The 24,970-nt window shown below is 38.7% G+C and overlaps 2 protein-coding genes across 2 annotated transcripts; one reads left to right on the forward strand and one right to left on the reverse strand.

Annotated features, from left to right (window-relative positions):
- Positions 1–270: 270 nt before the first annotated feature.
- m6pr (mannose-6-phosphate receptor (cation dependent)) lies at positions 271–5,724 on the reverse strand. The gene is made up of 7 exons (XM_044116947.1): positions 5,391–5,724; positions 4,159–4,331; positions 3,836–4,002; positions 3,559–3,665; positions 3,018–3,148; positions 2,806–2,932; positions 271–2,576 (listed from the first exon to the last, which is right to left on the reverse strand). Exons 1-7 carry the CDS (start codon positions 5,394–5,396, stop codon positions 2,454–2,456), a joined length of 834 nt encoding a protein of 277 aa, XP_043972882.1. The 5' UTR covers positions 5,397–5,724; the 3' UTR covers positions 271–2,453.
- Positions 5,725–5,792: 68 nt separating this feature from the next.
- Positions 5,793–24,357, forward strand: arhgef5 (Rho guanine nucleotide exchange factor (GEF) 5). The gene is made up of 16 exons (XM_044116940.1): positions 5,793–5,888; positions 10,923–11,671; positions 12,145–14,991; positions 16,102–16,147; positions 16,370–16,416; positions 17,400–17,773; positions 19,317–19,477; positions 19,654–19,806; positions 19,895–20,024; positions 20,116–20,190; positions 20,289–20,381; positions 21,159–21,298; positions 21,471–21,614; positions 21,704–21,774; positions 23,077–23,181; positions 23,674–24,357. Exons 3-16 carry the CDS (start codon positions 12,222–12,224, stop codon positions 23,814–23,816), a joined length of 4,452 nt encoding a protein of 1,483 aa, XP_043972875.1. The 5' UTR covers positions 5,793–5,888; positions 10,923–11,671; positions 12,145–12,221; the 3' UTR covers positions 23,817–24,357.
- The last annotated feature ends 613 nt before the right edge of the window (positions 24,358–24,970 follow it).

Consider the following 24,970-nt stretch of genomic DNA (forward strand, 5'->3'; position numbering starts at 1 on the left):
ATTTGAAATCAGAAAAAGTCTGCAAATATCAGTAAGTATGTCAGGAGTAGTGATGATTATAAAGTCAAAATAGCTGATGACATAAAGTATCTGCAGTAAGACACTATTTCTTTGCAAACTTATCAGTTCTGTCAATACTCTGTCTTCATTTTAGGTTGTTTTTAAAGATAAAGCATTTCTCAGTACCACTTTAAAAAAAATCAAGAAAGTGTGGTGCAACTCAAGAAAAACACTAAATAAGAGATTGAACCTTTAAATCACACTCTACTGTAACAGTTATCAAACTGGATGCATTTTTATTTACTTCAAACACAAGTGATACCATTTTTACCAGAGAACACAGGAGACAATTCACTGAACTAAGAAAAATAGGCCAACATTAGTAAACTGTGACAAAGCAAAGCAGGAAAATTTGTTTCCACCTACTGAGTGAAATTCCAAAACACTCTACTTTTGTTTTCACCAAAACGTTATGTAAAAAATTTATAAACCTTATGAATGATATCCTCAAAACTAACATTTTCAATATATTTATAGGGAGTACAGCAAGTGATGTCACTGCCACTTCTAACATTTTAAAATAGAAGCAAAAACTGCAGTTAGAAGGCTTTGGTCAAACATAAGAGAAAGCAAAAGTTGGTAAATGTACAATTATTTCTGGTGCTTAGGTTAACAATTACAATGTCAGCAGTCAGGAAAGTTTCAACACTGGATATTGGACATTGTTACTGTTTGTTCATATTATCAAAATACAATAATATACAGCATACCACATTTCAGAAATCATCAAAAACATAAACAGTGCCTCCAATATTTATTGCCACCTTTGATGGAGATGAATAAAAAAAAAAAAAAGAAAATGAAAATTTAGAATAATCTAAACATCCAATTTTCACATTATAGATTATTTTGAACAAAATCACCAGTGACACAATTATAAGTCCCCCCTCTGTGAATACTTTGCATAACTTGTCAATAGAAAAGCACTCTTCTGATTTTGATATGGAATATAAAGAATGAGAATTTGACTAGGGCTACCTAACTTAATAGTGGGCATGAGGTGCTTTTTTTTTACACAATCCTCCTTTGTTTTATTTAAAAATCTACCTGGAGTGTTTAATCCTGGTCTAATTGGACACAATTCCAGTTAAGATCCGAGTAGAGAGCTGCCAAAAAAAACAAACCCCGTTTACATTTGTGATGGCAGGACAAACTAGGCTTTTTCTCTGACATGAATCTGGAGCAACCAGCTGGAGTGAAGCCAGTGTTTAATGGTCCAAAAGTTGCTACTCAGTTCCTTGAATATAAATAATAGTGGTCCTTGCACAATCTTTCTAAAAATTATATTTATAACCCAGAGAAACGAAAGCAAAGGATTACTAAATAAGGTTTCAAAGAAACTTAGCAATTTTCAAAAGTGTAAATGAATACTGTCGGTTCAGTTTTCATTTTCAGTTTACATGTGATTTACAGAAACTTCCTGGGTTACCTCTAATGGTGCCAACGGTGATTTAGTTAAAAACACTTAATTCCCAAGTCAATCGGAGCACTGAAAGAAAAAAAAGGTTTGATTATTTCTAGGATTATGTTGTTGTAATAAAAGATACATTTCTTTGAATGTTTCTTTACAAATCGTTATCGGGTGCCAATTACTGTGGTTGGTGCTGAATAAGCAGTTTTAAATTGTCTGTCAGAACTAAATAGGAAAACAATTAGGTTTTTAATTTTATTAAAGATGTATTGCACCTCTTCGACCTTTTTAGATTAAAAATGTGACACTTTCACCTGACACCTTCATTAGCTAGTACACAAAATATCTGAACTAATGTAGAAACTTTTCTTTGTACTTCTGGGGAAAAAATAAAGCAGACCAATAGATTTGCATAAGCTTTGGTTTTTGCACTGCTCTCTAGATGTGCAGCAAGGCTGTATGTACTGTCACTGTGCTAAGAGCTGAAAATTTACATTCACAATTCGGTCAAACTAACTGTTTACACAAGTATAGTTATCTTGTATGGCCTGCAGCAAGCATTACCTAAACAGAAACCAGCGTGGCGCTGCCTGCACAACCATAAAACGACCGTCATCAGTTAAGTAGAAACATCAGAAAACATGACCAGTGAGTTTGCATTACAAATTAATTATATCCTTTCCTTTTTCCACCTGATTTCCACAGAAGCGTCAATGATTTGTCTTCCTAATGTGCGAGTCACTCCTTTGGATGAATTACAACCGAAACTGAAATGTTTTGAGTAGGAAAGGAGACATGGCCTTCTGCCTTTTAGGAACCTTCTCAGAGCCACAAGTCTAAAATACAAGCAAGGTTTCAACAGGGGACTGACTCATTCCAGGCAAAGAAAACACACTTGTGTGCACCAGTAATTTTATCTAAGCCTCCAGAGCGTAACTTGTCTCGCAGTGAAAATGTATGCCATATTTCTGACATACTAAGGTCACATAGGTAGTAAGTGGTCATCTCTCTCTTCTGGCTCTTCATCTAAAGCATCAGCGGACACTCCTCGGTAAGCTGGAGCTTCCTCTCGGTTTTTCGAACGGCACACAAAGTCGCAGCCATCCTGTAACGAAACAATCAAGTTCACATTAAGTCTTAAAAAAAATAAAGAATAAATGTTTACTTACACTGCAAAAGTACATTTTTTAATATATATATATATATATATAGTTTTCTCATTGCAACAAACTTTGAAGTGTTTTATTGGGATTTTATGCGATAGAACAAAAAATGGTACTGCATAGTTGTAACGTAGAAAGAATTTTTTTTTTTGTAACCTAGATAAATCTTACCGCTGAAAGGTTCCCAACTTCCACCCAGAAAGCATAATTTGGGAATTGCTCCATCCCTTTGGCTCCAACAATCAGCCGCTGGTAGAGGAAGCCGCCAATGAGGTAAACGGCCACAAGGCAGAAACCGCTGGAAGAAGACAAATCTTCCAATCAGCCTTTCTTATTGCAGTCTGGGAAGTCTATGTGTGCCTTTGTGACATGTCTTTACATACATGATGAGTATTATGGAGCCAGCACTCAGCTGGGATTGAACAGGAGGGCACACTGCACTGGAGTCCAGCTCAAAGAGGTAAAAGCAATCATTCTGCCTCTCTCTGTCTTCTAGAATAACTTCCAAGACACCCTAAAACAAGAGGACAAGGTAAATTAGGGTTTTCGTTCACTCTCCTGGAAAATATTTACAGGAAAAAATATTTCCCGGCAGCAAAAGTCCACTGGCAGTGACGGAAATGCAACCCTTAATTTAGAGTTTACTGGAAACAAACATGCGTCTCCACTTCCAAAAAAAGAAGTGTTGAAATTTACTCTGAAAGCAAACTGACGTGTGTAAAGCATGTTAGTGCATGTTTCTCATCCTTCCACTCTGTTACAATTCTGAATCACTGTATTATAAAGTAATGGAAAGTGGTGGATTAAATTTCAAATCAACAAGCTCGAAACAACATGCCACCATACAAAAATTGATACATTTTTGAACTACAAGAATTGAAAATGTAAATACAAGAAGCACAACTCATGTATTTCTTTTACCACCTCTGTGTTTTTGTTGCAAGAGATCATGATAATGGCCTTTCTGGCTTCTTTGCCGCAGTGGGTATCATACTTGTCGCCATTATGGTAGATCAGCATCACCCAGTCACCTCAAAGGTAAGAAAAAAAAAAAAGTTAAAACAGAAAAGATATTCGAATGTCTCAGATTCTTCAGATGTACATTTTTGATGGTTTGTCTCCTAACATGATACTATTCAAAAATAGTTAAATACACACAGAATTAAACTAAAATCAGGTTTAATAAATTGCAAAGTCTTACTGCCACCAATGGCCTTGGTCGAGGTGTATGAGCCAATGATTGTGGGTTTCTCCTCTGAGCTGGTCTTCCTTTGAATAACTCCCGCACCTTGAACCCCTCCTGCATCTCCACACAGCTGGAACTCATATGTGTAGCTTTCCTTTTCTTCTTTGACCTCCACTGACAAGCTGCCAACATGAGAACATGAAGTTGGGAGCCATTAACCATTACTGTAAAACCGAACACTAAAAACAACAGTCAGATGCAAGGCTTTGGGTTTAATTACGTATTCCTTGAATATCACTAAGATTTTACTTCAATGAGAAAGATGGTGCCAAACTTACTTTTTGTGGGCCAGAGGTTCCAGTCGCTCAAGGACTTTCCTTTCTGATGCAGATTCAACGTTTAGTTTGCAGGCCTTGGTGCCATTCCCGGCGAACACACCATTTTGACTCAGCAGCAGCTGAGTCAAAATGGCCCACAACAAGACAGAACCTCGCATGGGAATTCTGAACAGCTAGAAGAGAACGAAAAAGAAACTCTCAAGTATATTTTGAATTACTGTATTATACAACTTTTAATGTCTTGATAAGCCCAAAAAGTAATGGAAAGTGGTGGATTAAATTTAATTTCAACAAGCCTGAAACAACATGCCATGTAATTAATTTATAAGAGGTTATACTGAGGTTTTACAAATGTCAGGGTTTTAAAATTGCAAAATCGTTCATCATACTTAAAAGTTACCACAGTTAATGACTGTGGTTCTATGACACATAGAGTAGCTTGATGCCACTTCTGCACCTTTTGCATCACATTGATGGTCAGCTCACTGAAAGTCTGCACAAAGTTAACTTCATCCACCCATCCATCAGACACACCAACTCATAGATGAAGGAGGTGGATGGCACCTGACAGCAATTGGCTTTAAGAGAGAACCAAGGTACACCCTGGACAGATTGCCAGTCCACCACAAGGCAACAAAGACACACACACATACCTACTGACAATTTAGACTATTCAGTTGACCAAACAGTCATGTTTTTGGGCGGTGGGGAGAAGCCCGAGTCCCTGGAAAGAATCCATGCATGCATGCACACATGTGGAGGAAATCATGCAGGAACCCAAGCCAGGATTCAAACTCAGGACCTTCTTGCTGGAAGTACTACCAACTGTTCTGCCATAAAGCCCCAAAATGAACTTTAACAAGATTTTTCTTTGAGATCCGTCTGTATTTGGATAAATTATGTTTAAAATAGACACAAATTACGCAGTTTTTGATCCTCCAAAATAGAATTATATGGCTCCATTCTGAATGCACAAAATCAGAGCAAACCACAAGTGCAAAAAAATAAGTAAAAAAGTTAACAATAATCTTAATATGTACCACATTGATGAAAACGTCTATAAAACTTACGCAGCCATGTCACCCCATCGTCTGGGTGATATGCAAATTAGCTTATAAGGTCAAGTCATCATACCTAAGCATGTGATTTTTTTTTTCTCCACATGAGAAATCTATTTTTGCCAGAAGTTCCCACTTCAAAAGCCTAGGTTTTTGTCAATACCGTCCACTTACCTTCATGGCTCCCTTTGCTGTAAATCAGTCGAGGAAAAACTGTTTGACTAATGCTTAATACTTGCTGTTTAAACTGTAGTCAGAATAAGTTGCAATGAGCTTCCTCACGCTAACGTCGCTTCCTGGTTTACTTAACCAACATCAAACCGCATTTATATAATGCAAGCAATGTAAATTATATGTTAAATTGGATTTCAGACTCTTCTGCTGACGCTATTATTGTTGCCCTGGAGAGTCAATAGGTTTTCTTTTAAGTCGTGTTGAAGTGTGATTTTAAAGATGCTAACAGGCTACAGGCAGCAGCGTAATGCGGAAATGAAACTAAACACAAACACGCGCATGTGACCGAAAAAGAAGCCGACCAATCAGCGTTGGCTGAGTCCTCTTACACTCACATCAGCTGACAGGGGAGAGCGACAGGTGAGCGGAAGTGAAGAAAAAAAAACTTCAGAAAAAAAAACGTTTCTGGCTTGTTGTCTTTTTCTCCTACAAAACCAGGTAATGTATCGAGTCAAATTCTACTGCAAAATGTGTTCCCGCACCACCTGTGCTCCGCTGTCAGCCATTTTTGAGGGTGGTCACTATACTGTGAATATTGACTTAATATGTTCACATATACAATTCAGCACATTTCTATAGTTTTTCAATCATTCCATCATCTCGTTAAATATGTTCTGATATTGTAAGCTTACAATATCAGATTACAATATTGTAAAGTATTTTAGGTACATTACTTGAAATTGACCCCACTATCCATCAGTCAAGATTTCAAAATGTAATGAACAAACAATAATAAGTAGGAAATGAATTGGAAAAAAACTGCACTAAAAACATCTCTAGGTAGGATATTTATACACAGATGCAGCACGTTTTTGGTATTTTTGATCCAAAATAGGCTACATATGTATTGGGAAATTGTTTTGATTCTTTTTATGATTAACAGACACAAACCGGTGCATAATAGTGACAGATAAGGAAATTGATTGGCGTATTTTCAAACTTCATACAGATGCCAAGTGTTGCATAAATTTACAGTTAACCTCCTTGTAAAAAATCTTGTGTCAAGCAATTGTCAGAAATCACCTAATCAGCAAAGAGTTCAAAGGTACTTTATTCTCATTGTAAATCCAACTGAAGTCCTCTGTCACAAATGAGACAAATGAGAAGACCCAAATGGAAACAGAAGTGGACCAAAAAAAAGAAGAAAACAAGCATACATAAACAAAGTCAAAAATTTCAAAATACAAAACGTGAGCTGAAGATAATAAAACAAAAAATAAAAACTTTCAAAACAAACCAGAAACAGGCTGGAGCAGGTGGATCTGCAAAGACCAATGACAGTGACTTGATATATACCGAGGCAAGAGTGCAATTACACTGAATGCAGAGTTTTAAACTGGGAATTAGTGACAGATATACAAGAGGGGGAACAGTGGGTAGACTGAGGGAAGGCAAATAATAAGACAAACTAGACACAAATAAACTACAAACCAGGGGGAAAGGGACTAACACTGATCTAAAAAAATAATCATGAGAATAAACCAATAAATTAACTCCCAAGAATGAACAAATATTCCCAACACTAATGGCAATAACCAGAAATAGAATGCATCAAGACCTTTTCTAACAATAGCAAATCAAGAAATAATCAGAAACACAGAAGAAAACCAAGTGACACATATCTCTTCACAGCCTCAGATGGTTATTAGAGAACATTAGTGAACAAACAGCAAGCAACACAACAGGCAGGTCTCGTCTAGAATACTTATAAAAGGCTCTATGTATGTGAATAACAACTTGAGAAATGTACTTTTAAGCTTTTCAAAGCCGATACCAGTATGAGCAGTTTACTGTTTCCAGTTGCCTCAGCATTTTTTCATTGTGTCAGCAAAGTTAAAAACAAAGCTTGTTTTTTAGTTAGCTGTACCTCCTGATTCCCACTTATCAGCATAAATCTCAGCCAAAGGCCCACCTTTTAACCTGTTTGTATTTCAATCAGGTGGAAACAATAGCCGCCTATTTCTGATCCCGTCATGCACCCAGAAATGACAAGATTACAGAGGAGATAAGCAGACCTTCCACTGATAGCATTGTGCCATACTCTTATTGTTGTCCTTTGTCCAAATAAAACTGAACTTTGTATGATTAAATAAAAAAAAAAGGTAAATAGGTGGACAGTAAATAATTTCCAGACACTTTATTTTGGCTCACTCCGGGTAAGTGTGTCACATTCATGTAGAAAATGGAGGTTATACATATAAGCAACATATTTCATTTGTAAGTCGGATAAATATATGTGGCCTTTAAATAGCTGACTTCCTCCCACAATCTATAAACATGACTGTTAATTGAGGTTAATTGAACTATTTAAATTGCCTTTAAGTACGGGTGTGTGTGTGTGTGTGTAGATGTGTTTGTCTTGTGTGTCACCGTGTTGCTCTATGATGGACTAACCCTGACCTGTCCAAGGTGTAACCTGCATCTCCTCCAAAGACTGCAATAAATATGCACCACGACCCTGCAAGATTAAGTTGGAACAGATAATGGATTTAGGAATAAACATATAATTAAGTATGAGAATAGCTACATAATTCAAACATTAACTAATTATTGGAAAGTACAGTTTTGAATTATTTAATTTACTGCAGACATTTTTGATACATCTATTACAATTTCATTAAAATTAGCATTTATTTAATTTGATTTTGTCAATTTTAAACCCTATAATATTGAGCAAGGTATTGAACACATTTGGCTGATGGGAATGAAGGTAAATCTGCACAAAGCTTAAGAAATTCCCCTATGAGAAATACAATGCAATACAGCAGCGCCATAAACTGGTCCACAGAAAACCGTAATATTGAATCAGCTGTTGAACTGTATAACTGTGCTGAAGTGTGAAAATGTATAGTATGTAAATTATTACGTTGGACTTTGAACTTTGTTTGACATAAAAAAAAAAGTGTTTATTGCAAATATTGTTCCTTTCAAAAATATTTATTGTAGTTATTTTTGAACTTTTTTATTACTTTACAACCAATCATGTTTGTGTTTTAGGAAGATTTTGTGTAATAACTCAACACAAACACACACACACACACAGATACTACACTTGATACTTCCATTGAGGAAGCTGAGTCTGGGGACTCTGGGTTGGGCTCTCTAATCTCTGGGGACAAGGTCACCGAGGTGGTTAAAAAGCTCCTCGGTGGCAGGGCCCCAGGGGTGGATGAGATCTGCCCGGAGTTCCTTAAGGCTCTGGATGTTGTAGGGTTGTGTTGGCTGATACGGCTCTGCAATATCGCATGGACATCTGGGGAAGTTCCCCTGGATTGGCAGACTGGGATGGTGGTCCCCCTGTTCAAAAAGGGGACCGGAGGGTGTGCTCCAATTATAGGGGGGTCACACTCTTAAGCCTCCCTGGCAAGGTCTATTCAGGGGTCCTGGAGAGGAGGGTCCGTCGGATAGTCGAACCTCGGATTCAGGAAGACCAGTGTGGTTTTCGTCCTGGTCGTGGAACCCTCAGCAGGGTCCTGGAGGGTGCATGGGAGTTCGCCCAACCAGTCTAGATGTGTTTTGTGGACTTGGAGAAGGCATTTGACCGTGTCCCTTGGGGAGCCCTGTGGGGGGTTCTCTGGGAGTATGGGGTACCGGGCTCCTTGATACGGACTGTCAGGTCCCTGTATGACCGGTGTCGGAGTCTGATCCTCATTGCTGGCAGTAAGTCGGGCTCATTTCCGGTGAGAGTTGGACTCCGCCAGGGCTGCCCTTTGTCGCCGATTCTGTTCATTACTTTTATGGACAGAATTTCTAGGCACAGCCAAGTTGTTGAGGGGATCCGTTTTCGTGGCCTTAGGATCGCATCTCTGCTTTTTGCAGATGACGTGGTCCTTTTGGCTTCATCAGGACGTGATCTGCAGCTCTTGCTGGAGCGGTTCGCAGACGAGTGTGAAGTGGCTGGGATGGCGATCAGTGCCTCCAGATCCGAGGACATGGTCTTGAGCTGGAAAAGGATAGAGTGCCTTCTCCGGGTCGGGGTGGGGGTGTCCTGCCCCAAGTGGAGGAGTTCAAGTATCTCGGGCTCTTGTTCACGAATGAGGGAAGAAAGGAGCGGGAGATTTGCAGGCGGATTGGTGCAGCGTCTGCCGTCAAGACTGTACCGGTCCGTCGTGGTGAAGAGAGAGCTGAGCCAAAAAGCAAAGTTCTCGATTTACTGGTCGATCTATGTTCCCACCCTCATCTATGGTCATGAGCTTTGGGTCATGACCGAAAGAACGAGATCGTGGATACAAGCGGCCGAAATGGGTTTTCTCCGTAGGGTGGCTGGGCTCTCCCTTAGAGATGGGGTGAGAAGCTCAGTCATCCGGGATGGACTCAAAGTAGAGCCACTGCTTCTTCACGTCGAGAGGAGCCAGTTGAGGTGGCTCGGGCATCTGGTTAGGATGCCTCCTGGACGCCTCCCTGGTGAGGTGTTCCGGGCACGTCCCACCGGGAGGAGGCCCAGGGGAAGACCCAGGACAGGCTGGAGGGACTATGTCTCTCGGCTGGCCTGGGAACACCTTGGGATTCCCCTGGAAGAGCTGGAAGAAGTGGCTGGGGAAAGGGAAGTCTGAGCCTCCCTTCTGAAGCTGCTACGCCCACAACCTGACCTCGGATAAGTGGGAGAAGATGGATGGATGGATAGATGGATGAACTCAACACATAGTAGTGCTTAATTATGAAATGGATGAATAAGGTTATGTGGCTGGGGAAAAAAATCTTAAATTATTAAGTGACAATGATTTGCTGTTTTCCACAAGCCATGTGGGAATATATAGCTTCATAGCAATCATATGGAAGAAGGTTTTCCGGCCTGATAGATCAAAACTGTAGTTTCAGGCCTACATGCAAAGCTTTATGTTCATAAAAAAACTGAGCCAAAGTGTATCAAAGGCAGTGAAAACATGCTGTGTGGTTGTTTTGTCTTGTCAGATAAAACAAGAGTTGGTCAGAGTTAGTGAAAAGATTGATGGAGTTGACTACAATGCAATCCTGGGAGAAACCCTGATCGTGACTTCAGGTCATTTTCTAGCAAGACAGTGATCCTAAACATATAGCAGGAGCTGAAATGGAATGGGTGAATAACGGCATTGTCATGTTTTTGAATGGCCAAGTGATAATTCGAGGAGGAGTCTTGTACTCAAAAATTGCAGTTTTCCATCCATTCCAGTTAATTTTTCCTTTATATGGCAAAGAATTGGCAAGAAATGTGAAAAATGAGGTCAAATGGTTTTTGCATGAACTATGTGGAAAAACCAAACCTGACACCAACAAAATTGAAGCAAATCACTTTTTGGTCATATTGTCATTACTGCAGTTAGGCACTTCAAGTCTAAGTTACATGGCTGCATAATCACAGCAGCCATTATTACACAAATCATTTACTGTCACCCTTGTGTGTGGCCCCTCCCTTCTTCCTCTGTGATTGCTTAATCTGTTATTTTTTACAAAGCAAAATGAAAAAATGGTTTTGTTTCCTTTTCTCTTCATCAGGCTCAATCTCTGGAGAAAATGTAGGGATTTTTTTTCTTTTTCTCTTCCGGTCTTCCACAGGTTTTTTGGCAGAGTGTGTATTTTTTCACTTTTCACTTTCTTCCTACCCTCCCCCCAGCCCTCCTTGTGTTATCACAACCCTTACCTTGACTATGCATGTTGAGGAGACACACCCAGCCACTTCATTTCTACCAATCACTGAGACACGCCAAGGAGGTGTACTTCCTGTGTTCTGTGGAAGAAGAGTGAAGCAGAAGAGAGGACTTGTTTTTGTGGGTTTGTTTTGTTTTGTTGCTGAAGGTGGGGGTCCATACGCACAGGGGACAGTAGTAGTGGACACACTAAGAGGGACTTTTGCTTGTGAAAGATCTACTTGCGGAATGCCGCTACAACTGTAAGGACAGGACAGAGACAAAGAGGAGGGAAGAGATAAGTGTCAATCTGTTGAGACTTGTTTGGGAATTTGAGGAAGGAGGAGAAGTGGGGGGAGAGACAGAGACAGGCAGCAAGAGGGGAAAAGCAAGGAGAATTCGGGCGTAAACATGAACCTTTCAGAAGAGTAAAAACAAGTGAGGAGGAAACAAAAAAGACTAAAAAGTTGTTCAGACGTATTTGGAAAAACAAGTTTGCCATTTGCTCTGTCGTCCGGATAATGTCAGCACAAGGAACTAATATGTTGAGCAATCCAGTGCGTTTGAGTTGAGCTGGAGTAGAGGGGGTAGACCACATCTTCGTAAGGCACATTTCAGGTGAGTTACTCTAATGTAGTTCTTTATTTCTTTATTTCTCTAATTTGAAGCCCGATTTGAGACCTAATTCATTTTTAGTTTGAGGACTACATGCCTTGCCTATGTGTCACAGGCCTCTGCTCTCTGAAAGGCTTCTTGTGGTATGCTGCATTTTTTGCAGGTCCGTGCTGCATTCTTACTGAACTGTTAAAGGCTGTCCTCCCTCTCACTCCTCACTTTCTCGTTTAAGTTGATTGTTAAATGATTTTTAACTTCAAGTAGAAGTGCAAAAATTTAAAGAAAAATAAGAATGCAGCGTTTTATTTTATTTAAACAGTAACCAAATTAAAGCAACATTTCAGTGGACTGAAAAATAATTGTAAAGGATTTAAAGTACTTATGTCTGTTCTTGACTTGACCTGTACTTAGGTATTTAATCTGCAGTAGTAATGCAAATTGTAAAAATTTAACTTACAACTACTACCTTGTTCTAGGCTCTTCACATTTGGTGCAATGGAGACCAAAAACGGCCATCTTTAACACCGGTGACACAATTTCTAACCTAACAACAATGGACAGACTTCTCCCTAGTGGAAAGGTCTCTCGGGATCCAAGTCCTCTGTCAGGAATGAAAGGCATCTTCCATCGGCGAGACAACAATCAAAAAAAAAACAGGAAGAAGGAGAGCGAAATTCATAAAATGAGGGATGAAGAAATGGTCGGCCTGGAGCGAACAATGGACAGAGGCAGACCTCCCCATGTCAGAGATGGAGAAAAAGAGTGGAGAGATGGAGAACGAAGGCAAGCCGATGGCAGAGACAAGCATTGCAGGCTGCTGTCAAATGTAGAGAGGACTCAGACTGAGCAAGATGTAAAAACAGGGACAAAGAAAGGTGATACGTTTCCCAGAGAGAGAAAGGGAGACAGAGATCCTGTCACAAGAAAGATGGCAGAAGGAGAAATGAGGCAGAGGGATAGACCCAGAAGAGAACAGATGGAGGACTGGGAAATGGAAAGATCTGTGCGCCAGGACAGAGAAAGAGATGATATCCAAAGAAGGGCAATAGAAGAGGGAAGAAGACCATCAGAAGATGTCAGAACACAAAAGAGAGAAAGATATAAAGTATCTGGTGTTGAGTTTCAAGACAGGAAAGGAGAAGTGGATGATTCATGGGATAGGAGAGATAGGGAAAAAGAGAAAGAGAGACAGTTCAGAGATGTCATGGATACAAAGGATTCTGAAAGGTGTTCTCCACAAAGGAGACCAGAAAGAAAAATGCACACAGAAAGGATGGAGAGAACAGCAAGAAAGGATGCCAGAAATGAAGGAGATATTGATGCGAGAGAGTTGGGGAGAAGGGAAAAGATGAGGGACAACGATATAGAGCAGAAGACCCCTTTCAGCAGGAATGAGATGTTCTACAGGAGCAGAAGAGCACGGGGAAAGGATCGAGGGGGAAACCAGGAGAGATATAGTGAAGAAAGACATAAGAGGAGAGAAAATAATTACTGGGAACGGGACAGAGATGTCAGAACAGAAATGAGACCAGCAGACCGAGAGGGGGAAAGAAGGCCACCGATCAGAAGTGATGGCAGGACGGAGGATGATCAATGTAGAAGTGAGAGACGAGACAGAGAAAGAAATAAAAGGCAGGAAGATGGAAGGAAAGGCATAAGCGACAGATCCTTGAGTGATTCTTCTCCTCGAGTAACATCACAAGGCCAAAGCAGTGGAGAGTGGAGAGGCCAGGGGGATAGTGATATGAGGTACATAAGAGATTCTGAGAGAGAACAAAGAAGAGAAGGCAGTGTTGGAAAAGAACCCCAAATAGATACAGGGCAAATGGGTGAGAAAAGACAAAGGCAAATTGTAGGAGGTGAGAGGTTTGACAGAAATGAAAGCACATCTTGTGGTACAGACAAGAAACGGATGTGGTTAGAACCACAAAGGGACATATCACAACCAAGGCAAAAAGAGGGGAGGAGAATAGACGAAAGGGAAATAAAGTCACAGGAAGAAGGGGAAAGAGATGTGTGGCAATTACAAGGGGATCCTGATGAGAGAAACATGACCCAGAGTAGAGAAAGGTATTTAGAAACAAGAGGACTCAATGTGGACTCTGAGGGGTTGAGTGTAGATGGAGATGAGGATGGGGAAGACTGGAGAGACAATTTTAGTGAAGACAAGGAGCCGCTGTCCAACAGGGGTAGAGGGACTGAGGGAAGCTGGAGAATGGATATTCAGGGAGAAAATTTGTTAAATAGCAATAGTGACACAGAGGAAGAAGGTGGGAGCTGTTCTGGGAGTAGAGGAGGGAGTGTCAACAGCTGCAATCCAAACAGAGACAAAATGCTGTCTTCAGAGTCCAGCAATGTGTTGCTGTCCAGTGGGGTAGTTGATGGGCATGAGATGGAGCAGAGATTTAGGAGGCGGGAGAAATTTAGTGAACCTAGAAACTCGAACAAAAGAGAAGAAATCTCTGTAGCAGGGGATGAGGAAGTGATTAATGCAGAGCAACAAGGGAGAGAAAATAAGTCAATCTTCGGTGCAGTTGGGCAAACTGTTTCCCAGTTAGAAACCCATGAGGTGTCACTGTCACAAGATGAAGAGGGAGGGGTGGAAATATATGACACAAATATAGAAGATCATCAGTGGAGAAGTGATGAGGATACACACAAACCTCAGAACTACCCGACACCAAGCAGAAGGAATCGGCAACCAAACACACCAAGGGGAGAGAGCCTCACTTCAGGAGACCCAAGTGGAGATGGCTATACAGCACCTGTGAACCTTCAAGACAAAGAAGTTGAAGAGATAATGAGAAAGGAAGCACTGCCCACTGGTATGGGGATAAAGAAAAGAGACTCAAAGACCAAAAGGCTCCTAGAACAATGGAGAGACAATAATAACAGAAAAGAGGATCAAGCATCTTGCGGTGATCTTCCTCTTTGCAGCAGCTTAGAACAAATTCAACCTTTCCTGAATGAGGCAGACACTGACGCAATGAGTCCAGAGGAGGTGGAGGCCAGTCGCACCCGAAGGAGCAAGACATGGATGGATCCTGAGCGAACCAAGCGGCGTTCTGATGCCCCTCACCTTAAATGGGCCACAAGTGTAGTTCGTGAGATCCTGGGACACTCTAGTGAACAGACAGAGGATGAACCAAATTCGGGGGCAGAAGAAAACCAGCATGTCAAGCAGGCTGTGAATGATGAGCATCAAGAAGAGGCTGAGCGGAAGAGTGTGAACTTGCCTGTTGTGACTCTGACAACAGATGATCAACAATCAGAGCCAGATCTGGACGAAGAAGAGGACGAGGAGGAAGACTTCGATTTTAAAGGTATGTGGCAGACCCAAAGCAACAAGCATGCTGATCAGTTTACAGTTATGCATGTTGTAACATACACACACGCAGACACACTGTTTAACGCTATAGGGAAGGAAGATGACATTTTGGAGCAAAGGACAGAAGCCAGGAAGGCAGATTTAGCTGAGTTACAAGAAAGAGGTGATGAAACAGGCAGAGATGGATATATATCTAAGTGTGAGCAACACTATCTACAAGCCTAGAAGCTGTCCCATTCTTAGTTATAAATCTGAATCTGACCTCCTGACTCTCCCTGGAGAAGGTGAGAGCCAGGAGGAGCCAGATGAAAATGGGCAAAGAGTAGAAGAAAGAGAAGGAGACAAGACAGTGGACATAAGAAAAGAGACTTTGAAGAGCTCCTGCAGTTTTCAAGATTCTGGTCCTGAAATTCATTTACGATGAATGGGGATCCGTAAAACCAAAGACAGACGAAATAGAGAGCATGTTGACATGAACGGAGAAGAAGGTGTTGGAAGAGTTCACAGAACGAGAATATTTTCTTACTCAGGAAAACCAGAATACTGACTGGGGCAAACTAGAAACATTTACTCCAATCCATTAATCATTTTAGAAAGCTCCAGAATCACCTCCTATTTCTTGTCATTTCTTAGGTGTGATTGCTTGTGCAACGCAAATCCTAATCCAAATTTCAAATCAAAATTTGCACATTGTCATCTCCGGACCTTATTATCATTTCTTCTGTTTTCTAGTCTGAATGACATTCACGTCCTGTCATGGCAATCATAATCTTGAAGTTGTTATCTGCATCTTGTCATTGTCAAAGGTTCAGAACTACGTAGAGCTTGAGTGCTTACCAGAATAGGAAATTATGTCACAGGGTTGAAATTACTCAAGGTGGGGAAAACCACAAGTGTGATTTAAAAGGGAGCAATCATCAGGGATCCTCTCAGACACAAGAGTAGCATGAGCTCTGGAAACAACTAAATCTATATTTAATCTAATTTATTTAACATTTTTTTATATTTATTACAAGTTTTATGCATTTTGATTTTGGAAACAGACTTAAATTATTTAAAATGTTACTTTATAATCCCACTACAAATGTATACTTTCTTATTCTAGATGATAATGATTTTCGGAGCAAAAGCTGGGGAGAGGAAGAACTAAGGTGAGTTTAGCAACATTTAAATGATTCTTGAAATTTATTTGTGTCAAAAAATATAAGCAATGTACTAGTCATTGAACAATTTTAGTTACTCATCATTTTAGTCTAGCATGAATTATCTCTGAAGCCTTGAGTTTGTTTTGTTGTACCTGAGGTTTTAGGCAGGTGTTTATAGGCTAAATGCGCTGAATTAACATGTTCTCTTTTACTTCCATTCACTTACAGAAAGGCTTTCAACTCCTTTGGACCACGGAATAGGAAAAGTTTTTACAGTGAGTATTTGAGTTTTAGCTTTGATTTCATTTACTTTACTCATATTATTCACTGTTAAAATAAGTCTAGCACAATATAGAAAATAAAACTGTGCTCTGTAATTACTTTCAAAGTTTACTTTCTGTCTGTCAAGTGTTCATAGAGTAAATTTAAGATAACAGTAAATTGCAGGGGAGGTGACAGGACTGCAGATCACATCAGATCTGGCTGCATTGACGGAAACCATGACATGGTCATGAATTTCCCCTCAGGGAGTGTGACTCATTTCTGTGTAAATCCATACCCACTGACTGTTTATCACTTAATCACTTCACGTCAGTGTGAAATTTTCATTCGCATACGCTAGCAAAGGCAAATGTGTGTCAGTTAGTTTACTGTTTAGGTCACACAGCTTTATAAACTGATGTAAGCAATTTGACATGGAAGCAGTTTGCTGTCTACTGGCTCACATGGCTCTTGCGAGAATGCGTTTGTGCTTGATCTGTATATAAAGGAGTTTCTGCAAGCCTCTGCAGGTTTCTGCAAGTGTTCATCTGCGGCTGTGACTTTGCATTCCAATATGTAGGAGTAAAAGAGTTTTCTGACTTTGTAACGTTTACAGTTTGGGCTTAAAGTATTTCCAGATCTCATAGATTTAGATTTAAGTCTTTGAGGTTGGTCAGTCCATTTGTCAACTCTCCATAGATTCTCAGGAGTCTAGTTCAACCTTTCCAAGCATTATTTGTTGTGGTGTAGTTTTATTTTGGCTATTTGTCTCTATGGTCTCTTTCCAATATCTTTGATAAATTATGTGTATAAAGGTATATTGTGGGGGAGAAGAAAGGAGGACATTTGTCCAATAACTGTCACTGTTTTCTAATTCAAGTCAGAGAAATCAAATTGGTTAACTTAAAGATTACTTTAAATTTGCTAAATGGCTGAATAACTTTCAGCATATCTGTGTCTGTCTATATCAGTCTAACGTTTCCCCTCTTTCCTTCAGATCGTCCTCAACTCTATCAGCAGTACAATGAGGAGACTCAGAACATTGAGATTCTGCGTCAGTCTCGCTCCGACACCCTCACAGTGGGCGAGGGAAACAGTCGCTCCCCCTTACCTTCACCTCCACCCGCTCGCAGACCGCTTCCTCCTTTACCGGCTTACCAACACCCTCACTCCCTGTCCCAGTCAATATGTGGTCACACCAGTGCCCAAGCCTTGTCTCTTCCGGACCGATCGCACAGCGAACGCAGGGCCTCCTCTCCAAGTCTGTCCATCTCACTCAAACAGTCGTCCTTACTTTGGCGGGATCTGCCCAACGTCTGTAACAACCCTGAGCTGGAGACGCTCACAGAAGATCAGAGGCGACTACAGGAGGTAAATATCTAACCACACATTAGGAACATATTTGATGCTTCATGTCTGTTTGTGTAGAGCAGATAACAGTTCTTAATTCTGATTCTCTGGAGTTTGACGTCGTTTTAGTCTATCGAGTCTCCCTAAATGCTTCGCAACATTTAGGTAGATAGTTTCTGATAACCTTTAATTTTCACTTCATTCTCTTTAGCATGTGAACATTTTATCTGGAGTTGTATAAGAATTGTGTTAGCAAACAGTAATTTGCTTTTCAATCTCTGGAAATTTCCAAGAAACCACTGACTCAAGAAAATGGAAACTCCAAACAGCCTTTCTCATTTTTTCATAAAGACTCCTGAGACTCACACGTCATTTTTATTATTCAAACCAGACAAATGTTTAAAATGTGAGTTTTCTAACTCATACAGCAGCTGCCTTTCAATTAAATTACCGCCTGATCAGTGGACTTTAACTTAGAAAGCTTATTTTTCTCACCTGCCCACTTCAGTTGGTCAGCTAAATTTTATGATTAGAAAAACTAAGCTTTATTTTTGACACTAGAATGACCTCTTTCAAAATAGTAAGTCGATTTCTCAAAATTCTTATTTTCTCACAATTCGAATAATTGATGTTCGGTTTTGTTTATAAAAATACTATGGTGACTATTTTTTGTAATTCTATTAAAATAGTCACTAATTTATTAATAAACACAGTTATATATTTCAACTGTCTATTTTTTTCCTGATTAATGTGATGACTGTGTGTCATAGCTAATGAAGAAATATAACAGAATATTACAAAAAGTCAATGAAAATAGCAATTTTCTAATCCAGACACATAAATGTACATATCACATGTATATATATAAATATATTACATGTTGTATCTTACACAGTCACAGGGAATACTGCAAATTAACTGGTGTTGCAGAAGGCCAATTTAATATTCTTATTTCACCTTTTGAATCAAATTACTGAAAGAAAATAAGAAACATCTACAAAACTGTAATTGCTTTAGATGCCTCTGTATGTCCTATCCAAACCTAGCCGTTTCAACCAGATCTAAACGTCATTTCGATAAAAGCAACATTATGTTTTCAAAAAGAACATTGTTCTTGGGAAAACGCAATGCATTAATAGTAATATGATTGATTTGTTTTGCTCCCTGCTGTTTATTTATCTATTTTTTTCCCACTCTAATCTGCTTTTGTGCTCTGGCAGTAATTGGAGACGCTGCGTCTTTTCTTTTTAGAATTCATTTCCTTGTGCTTGTTCATACTTGTTGCACCACACCTCAAACTCCTGAATTCACACAAATCATACTGGCTTGCCACATTGCAGAATAACCCTTCAACTGATCCACTGTTTTATTAGCTGTGACTCTGGCTAGAAGATGTCATTGCATTACTTGGAGTTGCATTTATTTGATTGCATCAGCTTTTACCAGTACATATTTAAAAAAACAAGTTAGATTAGTCATTTCAACTGTATAAATACAAGCAATTATTTACTTCTTTTAATCAGTTCCATGTTTTCCCCTGTTTTATTTTATTTTTGCATACAAGGTGAGATTTGAAGTGGTGACCTCAGAGGCCTCCTACTGCAGAAGTTTGGACATTGTTGTTGGAAATTTTGTCAAGAATAAAGAGCTAGAGAAGCTGCTGACAACTCAGGACAAGAACTGGCTGTTCTCCCGTCTGACTGAAGTTCGGACCATCAGCCACAGGTTGGACTTTTTGAACAATGTTGTCAATCAAATTGTCCATCCATCTCTGCTTGTTAAATGGTGCATTCAACAATGAGGTGTGCATAATATTGATTGTGTAACTGCCGGTTGTTAGTGAGAAAAAATATTATGAGAGCACAAAGCTAAAAGTTGTTTCTTTATAATATCCTTTTCAGATTTTTAGCAAAGCTGGAAGAGCGTGTGGAATCTGATGTTTTGCACTTTACAGTGTGTGACATTATTGCTCAGCAGTGTCGACGCTTCAGAAAGGTTTACGTGCCCTACCTCACCAACCAGTCATATCAGGATGCCACATACCAAAGTCTCATGTAAAACGTTTGGCTTTTAATTTCTTCTGTTTGAGATAGATATCCCATAAAATCTAACTCATGATATTTTTTTCTGTGCTGCGTTTAGGAATGACAATCCTCAATTCAAGCGGATTGTGGACAACTTGGAGAAGAGTCATGTTTGTCAGAGGCTTCCTCTCCGCTCCTTCTTGGTGCTTCCGTTCCAAAGGATCACCAGGATTAAGCTGCTGGTCCAGGTAAACAAACACCAGTGATTATTTGGTACATTTAATCCAAATATTTTACCTTTTTTTTTTTTTACCTGATCCATATGCTTTTTCTGTGTAGAATATTGTAAAAAGAACAACCCCTGGAACAGTGGAGGCAGAAAACACCATTAAAGCTTTAACATATTTGGAAAGGGTACAAAAACTCCCTGCCTTCACAGTATCTTTACACACTTTACATTTAGCTTTAGAAAGTAAAAGTGCAAACGTCCTTGTTTTTTCTTTCTGTTTTAGATTATTCAAGAGAGTAACGACAGCATCGCTGAAATGAAAACCATCGAGTCTTTGGTATCGCTAAGTGGCAAAGTGGAATTTGTGGATTGCAAGGTGAGCAACCATTTACTAAGCTTTTACATTTATAAACCCATAGACAGATCTACGAGTTTTGGTGCCTCTTTTTATATTGTAGTATTTCTGATTGAAAATACGCATTTTAAACAGCTAAAATATGTTCAGTTAAATGTGTTAAATTCCAACCAGTTTTCTTTTGATTAACTACATATTAATCAAAAGTCTTCCAACACCTTTTTTTTTACAAATTTGATTTATTCCTTTATAACACCAACAAACAAAAAACAAATTAACCTTACCATTCTCTGCTGGACAGTTGGGATGACAAATGACAATAGTGGTTAAATTTGAATCAAGATATTTAACTAGAATTTATTACAAAAATAAACTAGCAAATGTTATTGGAATTTAACCCTGAATGAAAAGTTAATAATATATACAAACAAATAGTATTGAATACATTTTTTATGATTTACGTTTACCTGCAAAATGTCTTTTTATAGAGTTCAGAATGCATTTGTAGCAAATTCATTGAAAACTATATTACTCTTTCTGGGAGTTCAACTTTATTTGCTAGTTAGCAACTTAACATGAGAAAGACCTACTTACTTCTGCTACACAAATTCCTCAGTTGTTCTTGAACATGTTTTTCTTGCTTGGTCCAGTTTGTCATAAAAAAGTTTTATTTTGTAGCATCAAGCCACACATTATGAATACTTTGCAAATTCACATAACAGCCGACTAACTTCGATTAGGGCCCTTTTAATGGGAAACTAATTGATGCCATTGCTTTATTTCCTGGTTATGTTTCAGACTCTTCCTCTCATCAGTCAGAAACGGCGGCTGGTGAAAGAAGGTCCCATAACTCAACTGATAGACTCTCTAAAGGAAACAGAGAGAACGATTTACTTACATCTCTTTAATGACTACCTGCTAGTATCAATACCAAAAGAGTGAGTCAGCAAATAGATAATTTTGTGTTGTTATCAAATTTGATCACCATCACCATCTACTGTAGCCTGTTATTCTCAAATCTGCTGCCTGTGTTCATCATGTGTTTAGTTTTTCACGTCGTTTCTCTTCCACTGCCTTACTTGTGTGATTTTTGTCGTCTGCCTTTCGCAGAGGGGGAAGGTTTACCGTCATCGATCACTGTCCTGTGGAGGAACTGCGTACAGAAGACTTCCGTTTCAAAATCCTGACCCTGCAGAAGAACAGCTTCCGCTTACACTTATCACAGAATTCCCTTCTGCTAAGAACTGAGACAAAGTAAGAGCTTGCACAGAGGATATCTGTTTGGTTTTCACACCATTAAACTTTGATCATTTATGCATTATTCACTACATTTCCCCAATCAGGAGTGATAAGCTACGCTGGATATCTGCCCTCTCCAGGAGTTGCCCTGCAGTTGATTTTTCTACTGCAGAAAGTAAGTTTTATCCACAACAACTGCATTTATGCATCAATTACTGGTACATCTCAATAGATTTGAAAAGTTTATGTATTTCAGAAACTCAGTCCACTAACGGTAGCAGATTTTATATATTGATTACATGCAGATTGATACTTTCAAGCCTTTTTTTCTGCTAATTTGAATGATTGTTTTTTTTCTGACAGCTAATGAAAACACAATAACTGATTTCTTAGGGGATTAGATCAATATATAAAACATTTTTAGTAGAGATTTGTTAGTTTAATATCAGCAGGAAGGTTGTTATTTCCAAAAGGTACTTTTGATTAGACAAACAAGCCTCACTGGATCACATATTCCAATTTAATTAGATTTATGAAGTAGTACATTTTTTAAAGAAATAATTTTTTTCAAATGTGATTTCAGAATATTTTATATGAATCATAATGTAAATACAATGAATTAATATAGAAACTTGTGATGTAAAGAACCCGTCTCTTCTTTGTATCAGCTTTCAAGCTGATACAAATTGTAAAAGAGGCATAAAATCTACTGACAAACACAAAAGGAGCCACTGGTACCTTCGTCAACTAAAAATATTTACATTCAACTAATTAAGCCTCTTAGATTGTGCATCACTTTAATTGAGAATAATAGTAACTAATAGTGCTTGATTCTGGATTATGCCATTGAAAATCCAACCTTTTGCTCCAGTCGGTGTTACTGACATTGCATTTTGTTGTCCTCTAGTGGATAAACAGTTGCTCATTTTTATGCGGTACACCCATTTTTCATGAGTGTTGGTGTCAGTAATTTGCACGTTGCCCAGAGGGAGTTCATTAGCATTCAACAATATGTTATATGTAGTGTAGCAAAAATACAGAGGCATAACTGGAATTCACTTTTACCCAGGTTTTGCAATATACTGTGGGCAGAGTTAAACTAAGTAAAGACAATAAAAAGACAGAAGCAAAACAATTAAATAAATCAATGGAGCAATTCTAAAATTGTGCAGATGCTAATAATACTGTGAAACATAGTATTTGTGTCCCAAAGGAAGATTTCCATTTACCTTTCTACCTGCTAGGTATCACAGTGAAAAAAACTATTAGAACCCTGGATCTTTTGTGTGAGCTTTTCTGATAATTAAAGTAGTCTGTTAGTTAAGTAAAACTGGATATGTTATGGTGTAGATTCTCCTGCTTTAAAACGTAAATACAAAAACAAGAAAAACCTAAAACAGACCAATTTTAATTAAACATGGTTATTCATTGGAATCTTAATAAATTGTTTAACATTATTTATTTGCTCTTCCTCCAGATTTAGCACAGATGCAGTGTATCAGAGCTTACGTTGCTCAGCAGCCGGATGAGATGTCTGTAGAAAAAGCAGACATCATTCTGGCTCACCAGGACAGCGGAGACAGTAAGACAATTACTTTCTTTCCCCGTGTTGATGAATTGCATTTCTTAGTATTGAAAAGATATGTGCATACAGTGCTGTGAAAAAGTATTTGGTCAACTTCAGAATTCTTCTGTTTTTTCCACATTTTAATTTCTCAGAAATTCAAACAAATTTAATTTAAGAAAATTACTTTGGATCTTCGCCAAAAATGTAGGAAATATCTTTCTAGATATTTCTATTCGCTCTTCAGTTGTAAGTTGTTTTGTATCTCAAGATCAGACTTGATCTGTTGCTTTTGGAGATCTTTTAGCCTGCTTAGAGTTGTCAGACAGGTTTTATTTAAGTGACTTCTTGATGCCACAGGTTGGTAATGAGTAATGAGGCCTTGTCAACTTCTAAAACAATGTTTAATCCCAGTCAAAGAGTTTCACAAACAAGCAAATGCTACTTCACAGAACTGTAAATTGAGATTATTGTGCCAGTTTGATCACACTACGTTGTTTTTCTCTGCAGATTGGATACAGGGGATTAGACTGTCGGACCAGCATTTTGGATGGGTGCCCAATTCCCATTTGCAAGTCATAAGCAACGACACAGTCAAGAAGCGCAACCTGTCAGATGCTCTCACGCTGACAAAGGCTAAAGCTGCTGTCTGAGTACAACACTAAGAGTGGCAGGGAGTTGAGGAATGTCCTGAATGGAAGTTTCTCTGCTGTGTGCATTTTACTACTGAAAATGGAACATAACTATTTTTGACATTTCTCTTTGTTAGCTGTTCATAACAGTGCATTGGCTAAAGAAAAAGTTGGAAAAATTCAGCTAAGTGCAGAATTAGGCACCACTTGTTTCACTATGTGGAATAATGATAAAAAAAAAAAACAGATCTGAGAGTCATTCCCCATTTATACTCTCATTTATTACCTGACATACAAAGTGCCTTGCTAACATTGTGGATTTCAGTGTACACAGATATTTTAATAATTTTTTTCATTTCTTTTCTTTGAGAAATATTTTTGGTAAGGTACTAATTGTTTGTATATGATGACCAAAGAAATAAAAGTGTTTTATTTTTAAAAAAAGAATCCATGTATGCATGGGAGCAGACAGGTTTGCATTCTTAATAACATTTCAACTATGTACAGAGCTTGAACAAAACATTTAAATAAATTCATGAAATAAAGAAACATCTGATCCCTGGAAATGCCTTGATGTGGAGTTGTGTGCCTTCACCATTTCTAAAATATTTTTTGCTATTTTTTATTGACTGAGAAACAGTGCTTTCCAAAACTATTCATACCACCTGAAAGGTTTTCAATTTTATTCAACAAAGATCGGAAAACTTTTTTTAGTATTTGTATTCTTCTGTCCAAGTCAACTTTTTGTGGAACCACAGGCTGCCATGTGAAATAGCAGATATTAGAGGATTTATCTTTGCACATCTAAAGACGGCGTCCATTTTTTTTTTTTTTTTTTTTTTTTTTTTTTTTTTTTAGCAAATAAGCTAAAGCTGGATGACTGTGAACAGCAAGTCTTATGTCAAATTTTAAAATGAATTTTGGTCTGGACTTTGACTGAGCCATTCGAACACTTGAACATGCTCAAGGACATCTCACAAACCTCTGAGGCCTTCACATAAGATATGACTGCAATTATACAGAGTTAAAATTATGCAGAGGTGGACACTGTTTGGAAAAAAGAGACAAATTAGGTAGTTGATTGCATAGCGTTTTATAGAGGAATGACTAAGTAAAAGTGGCTGAATCCACATAAACACACTTTTTTAGGGAGTTTGGTGTACAATAGTAAATAA

Source organism: Gambusia affinis, linkage group LG05, assembly GCF_019740435.1.
Source record: "Gambusia affinis linkage group LG05, SWU_Gaff_1.0, whole genome shotgun sequence".
NCBI lineage: Eukaryota > Metazoa > Chordata > Actinopteri > Cyprinodontiformes > Poeciliidae > Gambusia > Gambusia affinis.

What these genes read in the sequence shown, in the direction of transcription:
- m6pr (XM_044116947.1), bottom strand. An exon ending in GACCAAGGCCATTGGTGGCA is followed by an intron (nt 3,666 to 3,835) that starts GTAAGACTTTGC and finishes CTTACCTTTGAG; the next exon opens with GTGACTGGGTGATGCTGATC. An exon ending in GGCTCCATAATACTCATCAT is followed by an intron (nt 2,933 to 3,017) that starts GTATGTAAAGAC and finishes GTCTTCTTCCAG; the next exon opens with CGGTTTCTGCCTTGTGGCCG.
- arhgef5 (XM_044116940.1), top strand. Translation starts at nt 12,222, where the DNA reads ATGGACAGACTTCTCCCTAGTGGAAAGGTCTCTCGGGATCCAAGTCCT. An exon ending in TGGGGAGAGGAAGAACTAAG is followed by an intron (nt 16,148 to 16,369) that starts GTGAGTTTAGCA and finishes ATTCACTTACAG; the next exon opens with AAAGGCTTTCAACTCCTTTG. An exon ending in CTTTAACATATTTGGAAAGG is followed by an intron (nt 20,191 to 20,288) that starts GTACAAAAACTC and finishes TTTCTGTTTTAG; the next exon opens with ATTATTCAAGAGAGTAACGA.